Source organism: Symsagittifera roscoffensis, chromosome 5, assembly GCF_963678635.1.
Source record: "Symsagittifera roscoffensis chromosome 5, txSymRosc1.1, whole genome shotgun sequence".
NCBI classification, from domain to species: Eukaryota; Metazoa; Xenacoelomorpha; order Acoela; family Convolutidae; genus Symsagittifera; species Symsagittifera roscoffensis.
In genome coordinates, this window is record NC_087066.1 from 59,398,719 (window position 1) to 59,412,881 (window position 14,163).

The 14,163-nt window shown below is 34.6% G+C and overlaps 3 protein-coding genes across 3 annotated transcripts in view; all 3 read left to right on the forward strand.

The window, feature by feature from the left end:
• LOC134846344 (integrator complex subunit 6-A-like) overlaps positions 1 to 2,420 on the forward strand; it is a 34,864-nt gene extending 32,444 nt beyond the window's left edge. The window contains exon 14 of the mRNA XM_063863655.1: positions 2,306 to 2,420. Within this exon, the coding sequence (XP_063719725.1) occupies positions 2,306 to 2,309 (4 nt within the window). The 3' untranslated portion in view covers positions 2,310 to 2,420. The remainder of the gene's footprint in view (positions 1 to 2,305) is intronic.
• Positions 1 to 14,163, forward strand: part of LOC134845494 (guanine nucleotide-binding protein subunit beta-1-like) — a 492,858-nt gene that overhangs the window by 41,146 nt on the left and 437,549 nt on the right. The window lies entirely within an intron of this gene.
• LOC134845495 (innexin unc-9-like) overlaps positions 10,491 to 14,163 on the forward strand; it is a gene marked incomplete at its 3' end in the record, with an annotated part of 72,914 nt that continues 69,241 nt past the window's right edge. Inside the window, 1 exon segment of the mRNA XM_063862395.1 lies at positions 10,491 to 10,524.

Below are 14,163 nucleotides of genomic sequence, written 5' to 3' on the forward strand. Positions count from 1 at the left end.
AGCTTGGTGAGAAAAACTGAATTTTATGACAGCCCATTCTTGCTATGAGTTTTTGGAAGATCGCTCACTCTAAAGAAGTCTATTTTTGCCCTTATGTAGAGGAAAACATTTAGCTATTAGAATTTTATCCGGATTTACATTATATTAATTCGGAAATCCGCTCATTATTTTTTTCCTAAAACTTCATTTGACACCATGAAATTTTTTATGGAATTAGTTTTTTTTTCTTAGTTATTCTGAGTTATTTTTTTTCTTTTGGTAGCTTCATGCCATTCTCTGCGTTTTAGCCCTTGCCAAGCGCTTACAATTCACAGTTCGGCCTCGTAATGAAAATTTTTGTTTTCATTTGTTAATGGGAAGGTAGGCCTGCTATTGAACAGCTAAAATGTGAAAAGTTGTGAATCACTTCTAGTTTAGGAATTGGATATGTACAAAATGAAAATTGCCAATCAATCTATCTTTTATTATATATATATATATATATATATATATATATATATATATATATATATATATGTGTGTGTGTGTGTGTGTGTGTAAGTGCAGGCTTCACTATCTCGCCACATTTAAGCTTTTTCAACGTATTATTTTTGCAAGTTTAACGAAAGAGTTTTTTCACGCTTAAGCTTTATCGTATTTTGCAATGGTTGAGAATTTTTTTTGATTTTTCTGTTGGATTTCAGTAGTTATTTCACCGAGTTTAAAAACAGCAGCCCAATAGTGGGATGCTGTCAGGGTTCCCACAAGGGTGGCAAACTTGGCCTCCAATTATGAATGACCTAATCAGGCTTGGATCTGGGAATTTCTCGGGGGTGTGGATGGGGGTTGGCGGATTTTCAAAAAAATTTGAAAAGTTTGTCCCCTTTTTTTTAGGTCGAACAAATTGATTTTCTGATAAACCCTATAAAGACTCCATTTTGACCTAATTTTCTGCGCCGCTGGCAAATTCAAAAGATGCCAGAAAATTTTAGGGTCAGTCAGCCAAAAATGGATATCTCCTTTGGGTCGGCAGGGGGTCGAATCCGCTACTGACCGTAATCCTTTTAGTGTACGAGATACGACCTTTTTTGTGATTTAAAAATTTTCTAAAAACTTAATTAATACTTGGGGGCTATAGAGTAGTCTCAGGGGTTGCGAATCTCGCCTCCAAATTTTTCCAGAGGACCTTAAAGTTTTCGAGATATGACGCTTTTATGATTTTTCAAAATTGGAATTTAAAAAAAAAATTATTAAGTTTAAAATTACCAAACCTGTAATTGGCTGCTGTCAGAGTACACTAAATGGCAGCAGATCTAGTTTCCAATATGTGCGGTTTTTTATGAGTAATCGAAAATTTGAACCACCAGAGATTAATTAAAATTAATGTGTGAAGCATTCCGTTTTTTCAAATAAAAAACCCGTTAGCAGTGAATTATTGCGCATCTTAAAACATTTCAATTGGGATTGAGGTGAGTCAATTGGTCCAAATTTTGCTTTAAAAGACGTTTTGTATATGTAGTTTTTTGAACTTGAGATTGTGGCAGGGAAAAGTATATGTATTTTTCAAAATTGAAATTGAGCCAAGCTGACCAGATCAGTTGAAAGACAGTCAGAACAAACATGATACGCGCAAATTTGTCTTTATATATGGACTATTGTTTAGAACTTTTTTCTCAAAATAATCAGGGAGCGGAAAAAAGGTAAATATATTTTGCTTTTAAATATTTTGCTTGTGAATATATTTTATACTTTTTTCGGTTCATACTGAAGTTTAAAAAGTAAGCGACGAATCTAGATTTCGAAAAAACCTTCGAAGTTGTAGCTATGAATTTGCAGAAGTCATTTTGTTTTTATGAAGCATTTTAAGGTCAAATTTTCATAAGGAAAATCAATTCGCAAACAGCGTGGCATTGGATGCTTTTCTAAGAAATTGAATTTAAAAAAAATTGACAACTGTCAGATTGTTTTAGTGAGAAGAGGGCGAAGTTATTGTTATTGATTTTATAAAATCTAAATTTAAGCGAGCGCTAACCGAGAGAAAACTTCCTAAAGTTTTTTGAGGCCCTAAATTTATTGTTTTCCGCATCCTGATATTAATGTATTGAGCGTTGGCAAAGCAGTAAGAACTTTCATCTTTCTTTGCAAATGGTTGTGTTTCGGGACCCTCCATATTCCATGATTGCTGTTAAGTAGCCGCTAGAAAAGAATTCCAAATAATTCAACTGGAGTCAACTTCTGAACAGCTTATCTCGTCCTATGGTTCCTTTTATACTGAATGAAAAATTTGGTAGATGAGTATCTGACTAGGTTATTACATTTTTCCCAGATGATGATTGACGAGACAGAAGATTTTGACGAGCACCAGGTCTCCGCCTCGTTGTCCAATCAGAGTTCTCCCTCTGCCGGAAGTGGCCTCGGGGGCTCCTCCCTCTCAGCACCAGGTGGAAAACGCCAATCACCCATGTCTCCAGTCCTTTACAGACCTGGAAAACGCATTAGACCTCCCAGTCTGCCCCCATCTGCGTTCGAAGGAGGATCAGCAGCACCTATCACGAACGGAAAATGTGAGTCAAAAACCTAGGACTTGAAAAAATTGGTTAATCTTCATGCGAACTTGTGACAGGAATCGGACAACACGGAAGAATTGAAAGCTAGGTTATCCAATCAGAAATCTGATGGAAATTGTGACAAATTAGTCAGAATTTGACTAAAGTGTTTTAATTGGTTACATTTTCTGTCATTGTGAAGTGAAACCAAAATACGCAAAATACCAATTTTTGAACGCTGTTTTAGCGGCGTTCAATGATAAATAAAATTAACTATCCTATCCTGTCTCTGATCTGGAGGAAAATGTTTGTTTCCAGCAAAACTTAAATCAAAAGACAAGAAGCCAGGCAGTTTGAGAGCAGCCTTCAGAAACCAGGAGCGAAAGGAGCGGACTGCTAATGGAGGATTTAGACAGCCAAAGTCTACAACTGCCGCAGTGTTGTCCCCAACTGAAGTTGACGAGTTAAAGAACGGGGAGGCATTGTTTGATGAAGAAGTTTGGAAAAAGAGAACGGATGATTTGGTCCACGCTATTTGTAGAGTAATCCGCTATCCCTCTTCTGAAGGTAAGCAGCACTTTGAGTCTCACAACACAGAGTTTCTCTTATCTGGTGCAGCGAATCAAACATATTGTAGCAGAAATATCCAACCTGTGCTTATTTTTTCAGAGTTTTTTCTGTGACACGATGGGAAATCGCTTATGATTAGTTTTGAATACTGTGATAACTGAGTTTTGAGTAGCAAAATTTGGCGACTTGATAATAAAGTTTCTATTTTTTATTTGATATTTTTGAACACTAACTACGTTATTTCATGCTTGCGAGTCAGTGTTCCTGTCTTCCAAAAATTATGTTTACTTTTTCAATACTTAATTGGTTTCTTTTTCAGTTGATCTCACGGCTGATAGCATGTGCAATAACCTCACTGGTCCCGTCAACTACCAAATTAGCGTGATCAAGTTTTTGACTTCAGAAGCGGAGCGATTCAAACGCGCTCGAGTTGTCGACAAGTTGAAACAAAGAATAAATACGCTGCAGAAATCAACTGTCGCTACAACCTGAAAGAAGAACGAGCGCTGCAAACATTTTTGCTTATATTTTTTTCGTGCCCTTTATTTTTGTGTAATTATTGTTCTCTTTTCCATATATGATGTCTGATTTACATATGTTGTTTCTTGTTTACGGTGACAATTTTCCGATGTTCTTTTTTCACTTACAATTTCAGCTTCAATTCAAGTATTTGATATTCAAAACCTGATATTTGGAAAAGAAAACTTACATTTGAGCGGTTGAGCTCATTACGATAAACCGCTATAAACGCTAAAGCGTATATTTTCTAAATTAGATAGACTTTGACATGACACTTCACCGCGAAGTCTTTAGTTCCTGGAAAATTTTTTATGGTACATCAGTTGTAGAATTTCGAAGAAAACGTTAAGAAAATGTTGGTAGGGATGTTCTCTTGCACTGCCGATCGTATGGTTGACGGTTCGAATTTTCCCATGCCGTTTAATTTACAAGGCAAAGATTTTGTGAGTGAGCCTTACCTCAGTTCGGTACTATAGCAACTGATTCTTCCGACATTAGAGGCTACACACAGATTACAATCCATGTGAACGATCTCTCCCCCTTCCCTACCTGAAAATAAACCAAGTGAATTATCGGCATCCCAGAACGTTTAACTTTATAATAAAAAAATGCTGAACTTAGTGTTCAAAGCCAAAATTAGTCAAAATAAAATTTACCACGCTGATTATGTGGCCAAAAACAATTTTTCGGCAACACTTAGATCAATTATCAAGGTTACTAAAATTTTTGAGAAGCGATTTTAAGTCATTTTTGAGGCCAAAAAGAAACATGAAACATTAATTTTAATTAATTTGGTGTTGATGCAGGGGCGGATTTAGGGAAGGGGGGGGGGCGGACGCCCCTCCCTCAGGGATTCGATCCCCTACCAACCCAAAGGGTCCCCCCTTTGTACTATTTTGAAATATCCATTTTTGGCGACGGACCCTAAAAATTTTCTTTAGGCGCCAATATATACTAATTTTGAGGGGGGAGCGCGCGCCAAAAAATGCGATTTTTGGTCAAAATTTTCCAAAAATACCTAGAAACGCCTTTTTTGCCTGTTTTTTAAATTTTGCCTGCGGCGCTGAAATTTTGGCCAAAACATGTCTTTGGCTTTGGGAGAGCTCGGAAAATCAATTTGGTCGACCTAAAAAAAAGGTCGACAAAATTTTTTGAAATACCCCCCCCCCCTCGAGAAAATCTTAGGTCCGCCCCTGTGTCGATGTATAATATTGATGACACTGGTCATAGCCCGTCATTCAATTGCCTGAAATATATCTCAATAGTACGCTTTTCGTATTAAAGCAAATAATTGTCTGAATAGGTGAAGGTTTTAAGGGGGCGTGAAGGCGCTGTCGCAGTTCACGTGTCTGCTGTCGCGGTAAACTTTTCGCCGGTCGCGAGCACATTGCATCAATCTGCAAATCCTGGAAATACCAAATTTTGGTAACGGTGGTCTGAAAATATTCAATTTCAATCGCGGTAGTCTGGAAATACTAAAATTTGGTCGCGAACGTCTCATCATAAAGCCACAACGTCGTCTCGGGGAGCACAAAGCTGATCGTATCAAGTCAAAGCCCTGAATGTTCCGAATGCCCATTAACTGGTCTCGAATAGTTATTTGTAGATGAAGTATTGATAAACTATGAACTTTAGGATATCAATTTGAAATTTTTAAAACTTGAGTACTGCGTGCAATTATTAAGACCAATTAGCTAGCCTCAATTGCAGTTCAATTATGAACGAGTTGTAGTGCGGGATTATTCGCCACGCATAAATATTTCGCGTTACACTTATAATATCAAGTTATAAAACGAGCAGTTACGTTTGCCTCAAGCCAGATAAATGTTGTGGTGTGCAAACTCGGCGGGGCCCTAGCGAAAAAAAAACTATTTAAAACTGTTCCGATTAAAACAGACCACCCCGAGCATATATATCTTCGAAACACATATAATCAACATGTTAAAAATGTCCATACCGCATTTTGATTCAGTATGTCGCGCCCTCAACGTTCTTATACCAGTGGCACGATGTAAATTTTGCTTCGAAAAATCATTTTGAAAAAAAACTAAAATTGAAAAACAACCGCGAAAACCTAACCAGTGTATCAAGTGTTATCAAAAACATTTTCTTGAGGGATAATGAGAGTAATCAAAATAAAATTGTTGTTGTTCCTACCATTGAATATGGGTAGAACCTTGGTATTCGGGTGTGTTTTTTTTCTGTTTTTTTATTGGCCACTCAAAATCAGGTACGAAAAACAATCATTAGAGTGGTTCAGCTGAAATATCATGAAAAGCCTATGATTTAGTCATGATTCAAACTACATTTGAATATTTTGAAATTTTTTCTTAGTGTCGAGAAAAACCCGTTCAAAAATTTCGATTTTGGCCTATCTTTGAGCGAATAAGTCGAGCGAGTAGGCTTATTTTGATTTTCGACCAAAAACATTTACCACAAACAATCATCCAAATGACTCGAATGATACAGCAATTTGAAGTCCTATCAGTCGTGATTTGAACGACATTTGAAATTGTCAAAAAATTTCCCAGTTTCTTGACAAACCGGTTAAAGTTTTCAAAATTTTAGTCCAATTTTGAGCGAGTAAAATAAATGAGCAGTCTTATTGTAGAAGGGTGCGCCATGAAACTCTAATTTTAATGCAGTAAAACTATTGCCTGAAAATTTTTAGCGCCATTTAAGAAACTTTAGTTTTTTTGATTCGTTTCTTTGTCAAAAACCGTTGCTCGATTCATCTAGTCTACTGTGGTAGTCGAGTTTTAGGTTTCCATCAGATCTTTTTGCAAAAACACACATATAAAAACATGAATTTGAAAAAAAAACTCGAAAAATTTAATATGTTTTTTAATGAACATGGTCGAAACATTGCTATTTTGCACAAAAACCGGCTATCCTTGTTCGTATTCAACTTTGTACTTTGAGTCGTGACTATGATAGAGAAATATAGGCACCTGCTTTGGAATTGCATAATTAAGGAAGTTTTGTCTGTTTCGAGAGTTTTTTTGATTATCTCCAAACTTAGTGAAATAATATCTAATGTTTGCGTTTTATCAAACTGCAGTTGTTATTCTGACAGTTTTTGAAGAAATTGACAAAATATTTAGGCTCGGGGTGGTTTTTGCTCCAGACGAAATTCGTTTTCTTAACTTGCAATTAAATTCAAACTTAAGCAATTATTTCACCTGTGATAATTTTTTGTAAAAATATATTTACTGATAAGAGGATATTTCATTCGCGTTGTAAATAGTTCAAAATTGGGTTGCGGTATGTTCTTTGGCCTATTTAATACTCTGCCAAATGAAAAAATATCACTTTGTACTTTTCATAGCGTGTACTGCGATGATTTTTTGCAAGAAATCTAGCAAAATCTGAAGAAAAGTGTAATAATGGTTTTTTCAAGTTGAATGAAAAAGAAAAAATGGTGTATGCAAAACATGCACAGAATTGTTCTGAAATACAATCATGTTAAATTTAATTTCTGTAAATTTTCATTTGAAATAAATGATGCTGTATGTGCCAAAATAGCCTTTTTAAGAATTTAATTACTAGTGTAAAACCACCTTAGGGCACCACCTTATTGTAAAAATTTGTTTTTCAGAATTTAAACCATTCTTGAACTTTGCGGCAGTTACTTTCAAAATCTGGCCTATTACATATGCATCCTTTTTAAATATAAAAATTGAGCCAAAAATTTTTATTAAAGTCAGGTTTTGAGTCAATTGCTCACGGGAAACTAGATAAACGGCAAACACAAATTCAAGCGCATTATAGCATTTGTGTCCGGCTTAAGCACTGCGCATCGAAGTGATTAAAGAGCATTGATTAGCCTGATTGGTCATTATGACAATTTTTATTGTTTTCAAATCCCATGCCCGAAATTTGTTATGAAACATTTTTAGGCAAATGTGGACAATCTCTCATCTTAATAGACCAAGTGAACAATCTCTCCCTAAAGTTATTGGCATACTCAAGCCGTAAAGCCTGCAGGCTCTATGCTCAAATCTGATTGGCTAAAAACCAAACGAACATTTTTGCTCCTAAAATGATTTAGGGGGAGATTGCTTACATGATCTGGAAACAGGATCCTATGCCCATTCTATTAAGCACAATTAATTTATTTGGAATGTGTCGGTGCAAATTAAGGGGGAGGGTTCTCATGCTTGAAGGACCGAATGCTTGAAAAAGTTCAGCCAATCAAAATCGCTAAGCATTTCTATTGGCTAAATGCCTTTCTCACAAAATCGAAGTCAATATTAACAGAGAATGTTTTGAATCAGTAGAAAATAATCAAATATATTACAAATTGCGGGTTACAACCGCAAAACTATTCAGATAAACATCAAGTTTAATGAGTTAAAAATCAAAAGAATTTTTCATTCTTGAAAACTCATCTGCTTATTATCTAATCGGTCAGTATTAACACTATTGGCCTGGATTTATTTTCTTACTTCGAGATTTTCACGATTTACTTTGAGATTTTGAATACTCAATTCTGATTGGCTGAAAGTAAGCTAAAATAAATTTCAAGCATTCGGTCCTTCAAGCATGAGGGACGCCACCCAAATTAAGCAGTTAATGCTAAGAAAAAGTTATTTTTTTCAACATTGAACAAAATAGGCATTAATTGTTTTAAAATATTTAGACAAAATGGAGACAAAATTGTTGAAAAAAATATTGCGCACAAATTTCAGGCTAGGGCTTCTATTTGAAGATTTACCGTCCTGAAAATGAAATCTTTGATTGTTAAGCTAGTTTTTATATATGTTTTTTATCTCATTTGGGACTTTTGTTTAAGATCATGTTTATTATACCCTGGTCTGCAATGATTTATATCCAGGGTCGAAACTTTTTGTTGAAAATTTTCCATGAAAAGGAGCTGAATGAGCCTTGTTTTTAGTACGATTGGTCCCCTAGTTATCACAGAAAAATTCACCCAATGAGGCCCAATTAGGAGCCCAATGTTAAGAAAAGTAGACTCAATCGTCCCCTTTAATGGCAAACCAAGGACCAAAATTTGGACTCATTCAGCCAGTTTTGTACACAAGCAACTCTTCCTCAAGGGACTCGAGCCAACTCAATGAGTATTCGAGACCTCTTTGACACCTCTATTCTACCAATCCTCAAAGTTACCGTTTGTTTTGGTCTTTTGAAACTAAAAATAGGAAACTTAATGAGCCAAATTTGCTTAAAATTGGGCTCATTCAGCTTTTTTGCTAAAAATTGGGCTCACTCAATCCGATACTGGATAAACGAGGACCAAACATTAGGCTGATTTTGCTAAAAATTGAGGTACTTCAGATCATTTTGATAAGAATGGTGTTCATTTAATTTGTGTTTCTATCAATTGGGCTCATTCAGCATTCTCCATGGGAAAAAAGACTAAATTGGGTATATGTTCAGATGTTTGCGACTATGATCAGACTTTATTTGAGACTTGAGTCCAGCATTGAGACAGCATTGAATTGTTGGTGTCAATTAATATTGATTCAGGCTTTGAAAGTCTAAATACAAAAGAAACACTACCTCGACATGAGTTGTTCACCTAAATTCATCATTGGAAGAGGACATCTTTTTCAAAACAAAATTAAACATTCTAAATAATTAATTGATCAGTCCATTGAAAATGGGGAGGAAGTTTGTATTCGGGTGTGTTTTAGTTTGTTCTTTTTTCATTTTCCACGCCAAATCACCTTCAAAGGATAATCATCGGAGTGAGTTGAGTGATATGTCTAACTATAGCCCCCCTTTCAGTCGTGATTTTTTCTGTTTTAGTAATTTTTTTGTGATTTTTGTTCCGACTTTCGTTCGATACGAAAGTAACGGAATATTTGTGCTCGGGATGGGTTTTTTTTTCTTCAGACAAATTGCGACTTTTTAACTAGCCATTTTTGACGGAATTTTTTTTATATCATTCAAAAGGTATTGTTGTTATGAGCTTAAATTTGAAAAGATATTTCACCTGTGATCATTTTGCGTAAAGTTATGAGGGTTTGAAGATTGCCATTTTGGCCATTTTGACCAATTTGGGACAATTAACGCGCGATATATTTCGTGCTATTAACGCGTAAGCGGAGATTTAATCCGTCTTATAAATCGTTCCAAATTGGTTGAACGAAGCTTATTTGCCATAATTGATTTGTTACAAGGAGCAAAATCTATCTTTTTATACTTTATATGGCGTGTGGGGGGGATGATTTTCATAAGAAAAATTTCATATTTAAAAAAAAATTTCATTTTATTTTAAATCATTTAATTTTTTTATGTTTTTACTGCTGCTCCATAAACCTTAAAAGGCAGTCGGAACATTCAGGGCTTCACCCTGATACGAGCAGTTTTGTTTTGTTTTATCGCTCATTTGTTTTGAAAAAAACTTGTTCAATTAGCTTCTTTTCTTATCACTTTCGAATTTGTTTAACTACTAGTTTTTTTGTTCAGATCTTTTTTATCGCAACATGCAGAAAAAACTACACTAATATGAAGAATTAACTTAGTTTTTTGTATTTTTTAAGACTATGGTCGGAACATTCTGTGCTATTTGCATATTCAATGGCTATCCTTGTTTAGAATTGTAGTTGCAAACAGGAACCAAAGTTGAAAAATCCAAAATGCGGAAAAATCGTTAGCTTGTGTCTGGAGTGAAGAAACTTGGATCGGTCAGGAAGCATAGAAGTGCTATATTATCGCATATTTTCACCATACCACAGATCAATACTCCAACTTCAAAGCGTCCGCTCTATCAGGCTTTATTAATATACCAGATGATTGACACTTTTAATGCTTTTTCTGATGAAAATAAACCAGAACACTGCCAACTTAGCAAACAAAATTCCACTGTTTAAAAACAAAAGAAACTAATTTAATTTGTTGTTTACACTCACAAAATTTATTTGCAGTCCTAATAAAAAAATTGGTAAGTCTAAGAAATTTTACAGCGCTCAGAACCTTGAACATAACGCGTTTTCTGTTATTAAAAAACACGCAAAGAGAACATATAGGTTGACTAAGTTGGATAAAACCCTATTTTAGCCCTGAATTCTGCTGCAAATTTTTCAAAAAAGCCATTTTAATGATTTTTTTGCGCGCTATCCTTTCAAATTTAAACTTTTAAGTCACTCTTAGCGCTTTTAAAAAATTCAAGTAACTACTGTAGTCTTTTGGCTATATTTTTTGGTCGCCCATGTCAATAATTGCAAACATTTTGATTTTTGGGTTTGTTTTTTCCTTGCACTATCAGGTAGCGACATTGTACGTAGTTGAGTTATATATTATATCGAAACCTTTTATGTCCTCTTTAAATTGATATCAAAATATAAACCAGGATAACCGGTCACTGCGCAAGTAGCACAGAATGTTCCGCCCACAGTCTTATAAAAAATACAAAAAAAAAGTTTTTTTAAATGTGTGTCGTTTTTTTCTGCATGTTGTGATAAAAAAAATCTGAACGATAAAATAGAATTTGAACATTTTTGAGCGTCATACTAAAATAGTTCAATTGCAAAACAGTTTTTTTAAGAAAAAAGACCAGAAATACTAAAAAAAAAAAGAAAGAATTTCAAAAATTTTTTCCATTTTTTGCGGAAACTTTTTGATATTTCAAGTTTTTGATTCCTAAAACTGCACTAAAAAACTTTAAAAACTATCTTTACTTGAGTCAAATAAAATTTTCATGTCTTAAATTAAGCTTAAGTAAGCTATTGCAATTACTAATTACCTTAATAATTAGCTCGAAATTAGAACAAAAATCAAAAATTTCAAACTGGTTTTTCTCGGCAGTGAATTTTTTTTGAATTTTTAAGGTCTCTCGAAACAGGACTGGAAGGGTTTTAATATGATATATCACTCAACCCTGTCCGATATTTATTTGTGGTAGCTGATTTTCCGTGGAAATAAAACACACCCGAATCCAAAGTTCCTTCTCATTTTCAATGGTCGGAACAAAAACTTATATAACATTCTCACCGAGCCGAGAAAAATTGTTTCACGTTTATGTCTTTTATGCCACTTAATGACACCAAACATAAAATAAACTAAAACGTGCGAGCCAGTAAAGAATTTTTTTTTCATATTTACGCAGAAGCATTAAAACATGTTTTGCATTAAAACATTTTGTGATCAAAAATTTTTGTGATGTATACTTTAGAAAAAATTGGCTGTTGTTGATGTTCCGACTCGCAAAGAAAATCATTGATTATTTTGGCTCGGAGCCTGATAATTGATCTCCGGACTGTTTTCGACTCTTTAGCTAACAATTCTTTTTAACTACTTATTCTTTAATTCAGTCTTAAAGAAAGATGTTGCTGCATTAAACTCAAAGTTAAAAGGACATTTCACTTCGTAAAATTTTATATAAAACGGATTGAAGTTCAAAAACTGAGACGAAAGTTTTCAAAATAATTATGATATAAGAGTTTTCAGAAAATTTTTTTTCACCAAAAGCTAATTCAGACGCTTAAACGAACTATTAGGAAATTCAGTTTTAAACGTCCGCTCAAAATAGGTCCAAATTATTTCTCAATTTTTATTCGCCTTAATTGGAAAATAAAACAAAAGCACTTATACGTACAAATAAATGCATTTATTTGCTGGAAAACAATTGCCAGCAATTTATTTGCTGGAGAGCAATTATACGTACAAAAATTGCATTTATTTGCTGGAAAAGAATATAAAAATTAGCCGTCAGTATAAATTCGAATTTTAGAGACCCGTTCATGACAAAATTTTGTAACCTTACACGTACAAGATTTGGATTTTTTTTGGAGACAAAAGAATTACATACTGGCAATTAGGGAAAGTGATATTGAGTGTTTCTCACACGGCCAGCCATGCGTTGCTTGAGAAAAAGTATGGGCAAATAATTGCCAATTGATTTAGCCTTTGGTTTTAATATAATTAATTTTTTTGGTACGTTCAATTCAATAGTTTATTTAGCATGGCAAAAATTTGATATACATCATTTTAAACAATCAAATTTAAAATCTTTACAATAAAAACCACACATTGACATTACGACCAGCACATTTGCTCTCGATGTAATGCACTAGGAAAACTGATATTAGGTTTTTAAGGAACAGTTGCGTTTAGGTTTCGGTATCTATTAAGAAATGCTCTTTCAAGCATAGATCGCGTTGAGTAACTTCCATTTTCAAACACTTATCGGGCCTTAGCTCATTCGTTGCCAGAAAATTGTACGCTTTAAGGAATAAGATACGTAAAATTTGTTTTTTAGTTTCAGTGCATAATGCTGGCTGATTCATAAGTCTTTATTGGTAAGTTGGCTTCTTGGGTGTTATATTCCACTTTTCCATCAATCATTGCTTTTTTGTTTTTGAAAACTTTACAATATCAATATTTTGAGGCAGTTTCAGGCAATAAACACTCAATTTTGGTTCGAAACCTGAGAAAACATTGTATCGAAATCAACTTGTTTATTCAGTATCAAAAAATTGACAAGATCATTTTAGTTTCTGAAGAGTCGAAAAACATGTTAATTATAAACCACTGAACAGGTGTTGTAATCATAATTTCTTTGTCTCGTGGCCTGGGATTTCGTGTTTTATCCCAACTTTTTTAACAAAAGGGTCACCCTTTTGCACCCAAATTTGGTATTAGCACACCATATCGCAGGCCATGAGACAAAGAAATTACAAATAAAACACGGGTTCAGATGTTTATAATTGACATTGACATGTTTTTGACTCTTCAGAAATTAAATTGGTCTTGTAAAGTTGAGAACTTGAACACATTTACTGATCAAACAAAAGTGATTCGCAAACTCAAATGCATGCGCTGTTTTTTGTCTAGTGGTAATTTCTTCGACAAAAAGCATATGCGCTCAAGTTGCTAAACATTTTTCAGCTGCGTTAAGCGTTTAAAATGTGCAGGGTTTTCCTAGCCCACTCTTTTTTCTTGATTACGTACCTCTCGGTTTTTCCTTTGGGCTTCCGTTTCCCCGAATATTTCGACCTCGTATACTGGTTCAGATGACTCTACTAATTGTGGTCTTGTTCGTAAAAGATTTCGAAATTCGATGCCGTCTTTTGCGAATAGTGCTAATTCCAATATTGCCGCCCATTTCGTCCACTCTAATGGGGGTTCAGCCGATGCTCGTTCCCAGAATGGGTTTATGTTTAGCGGGTTCTTCAAAAATCCTGGTGGTTGCGCCATGTCATACCGCTAAGTCCTCAAGGTATGAACTGCTAATTGTTGAATCCGTATGGATAGATAATATCGGGCGCGAGAGAGAGAGAAGTTAAAACAACTAGTTAATGTGAACGTTAATTCTCTTTCTGAACCGTAGTTCACTTTAACCGCCGTTCTCGCCCTCGCTATCAAGGTCAATCGACCAGTACACAGTAACGTTACATAATATCAAAACATAAATGATGTGTAAATACATAATAAGTTTTATATGGAGTTTTATCTATCCATGCCGGATGACAAGCCTTGTACTCGGGAGTTTTTTCGGTAAATTCAATCTCCTGTATCAGAGATTTTAGGCTTGGTGAGTCTTGCTTTGATTTTTATGGTGGTGAGTCGATTTCGAACTGCT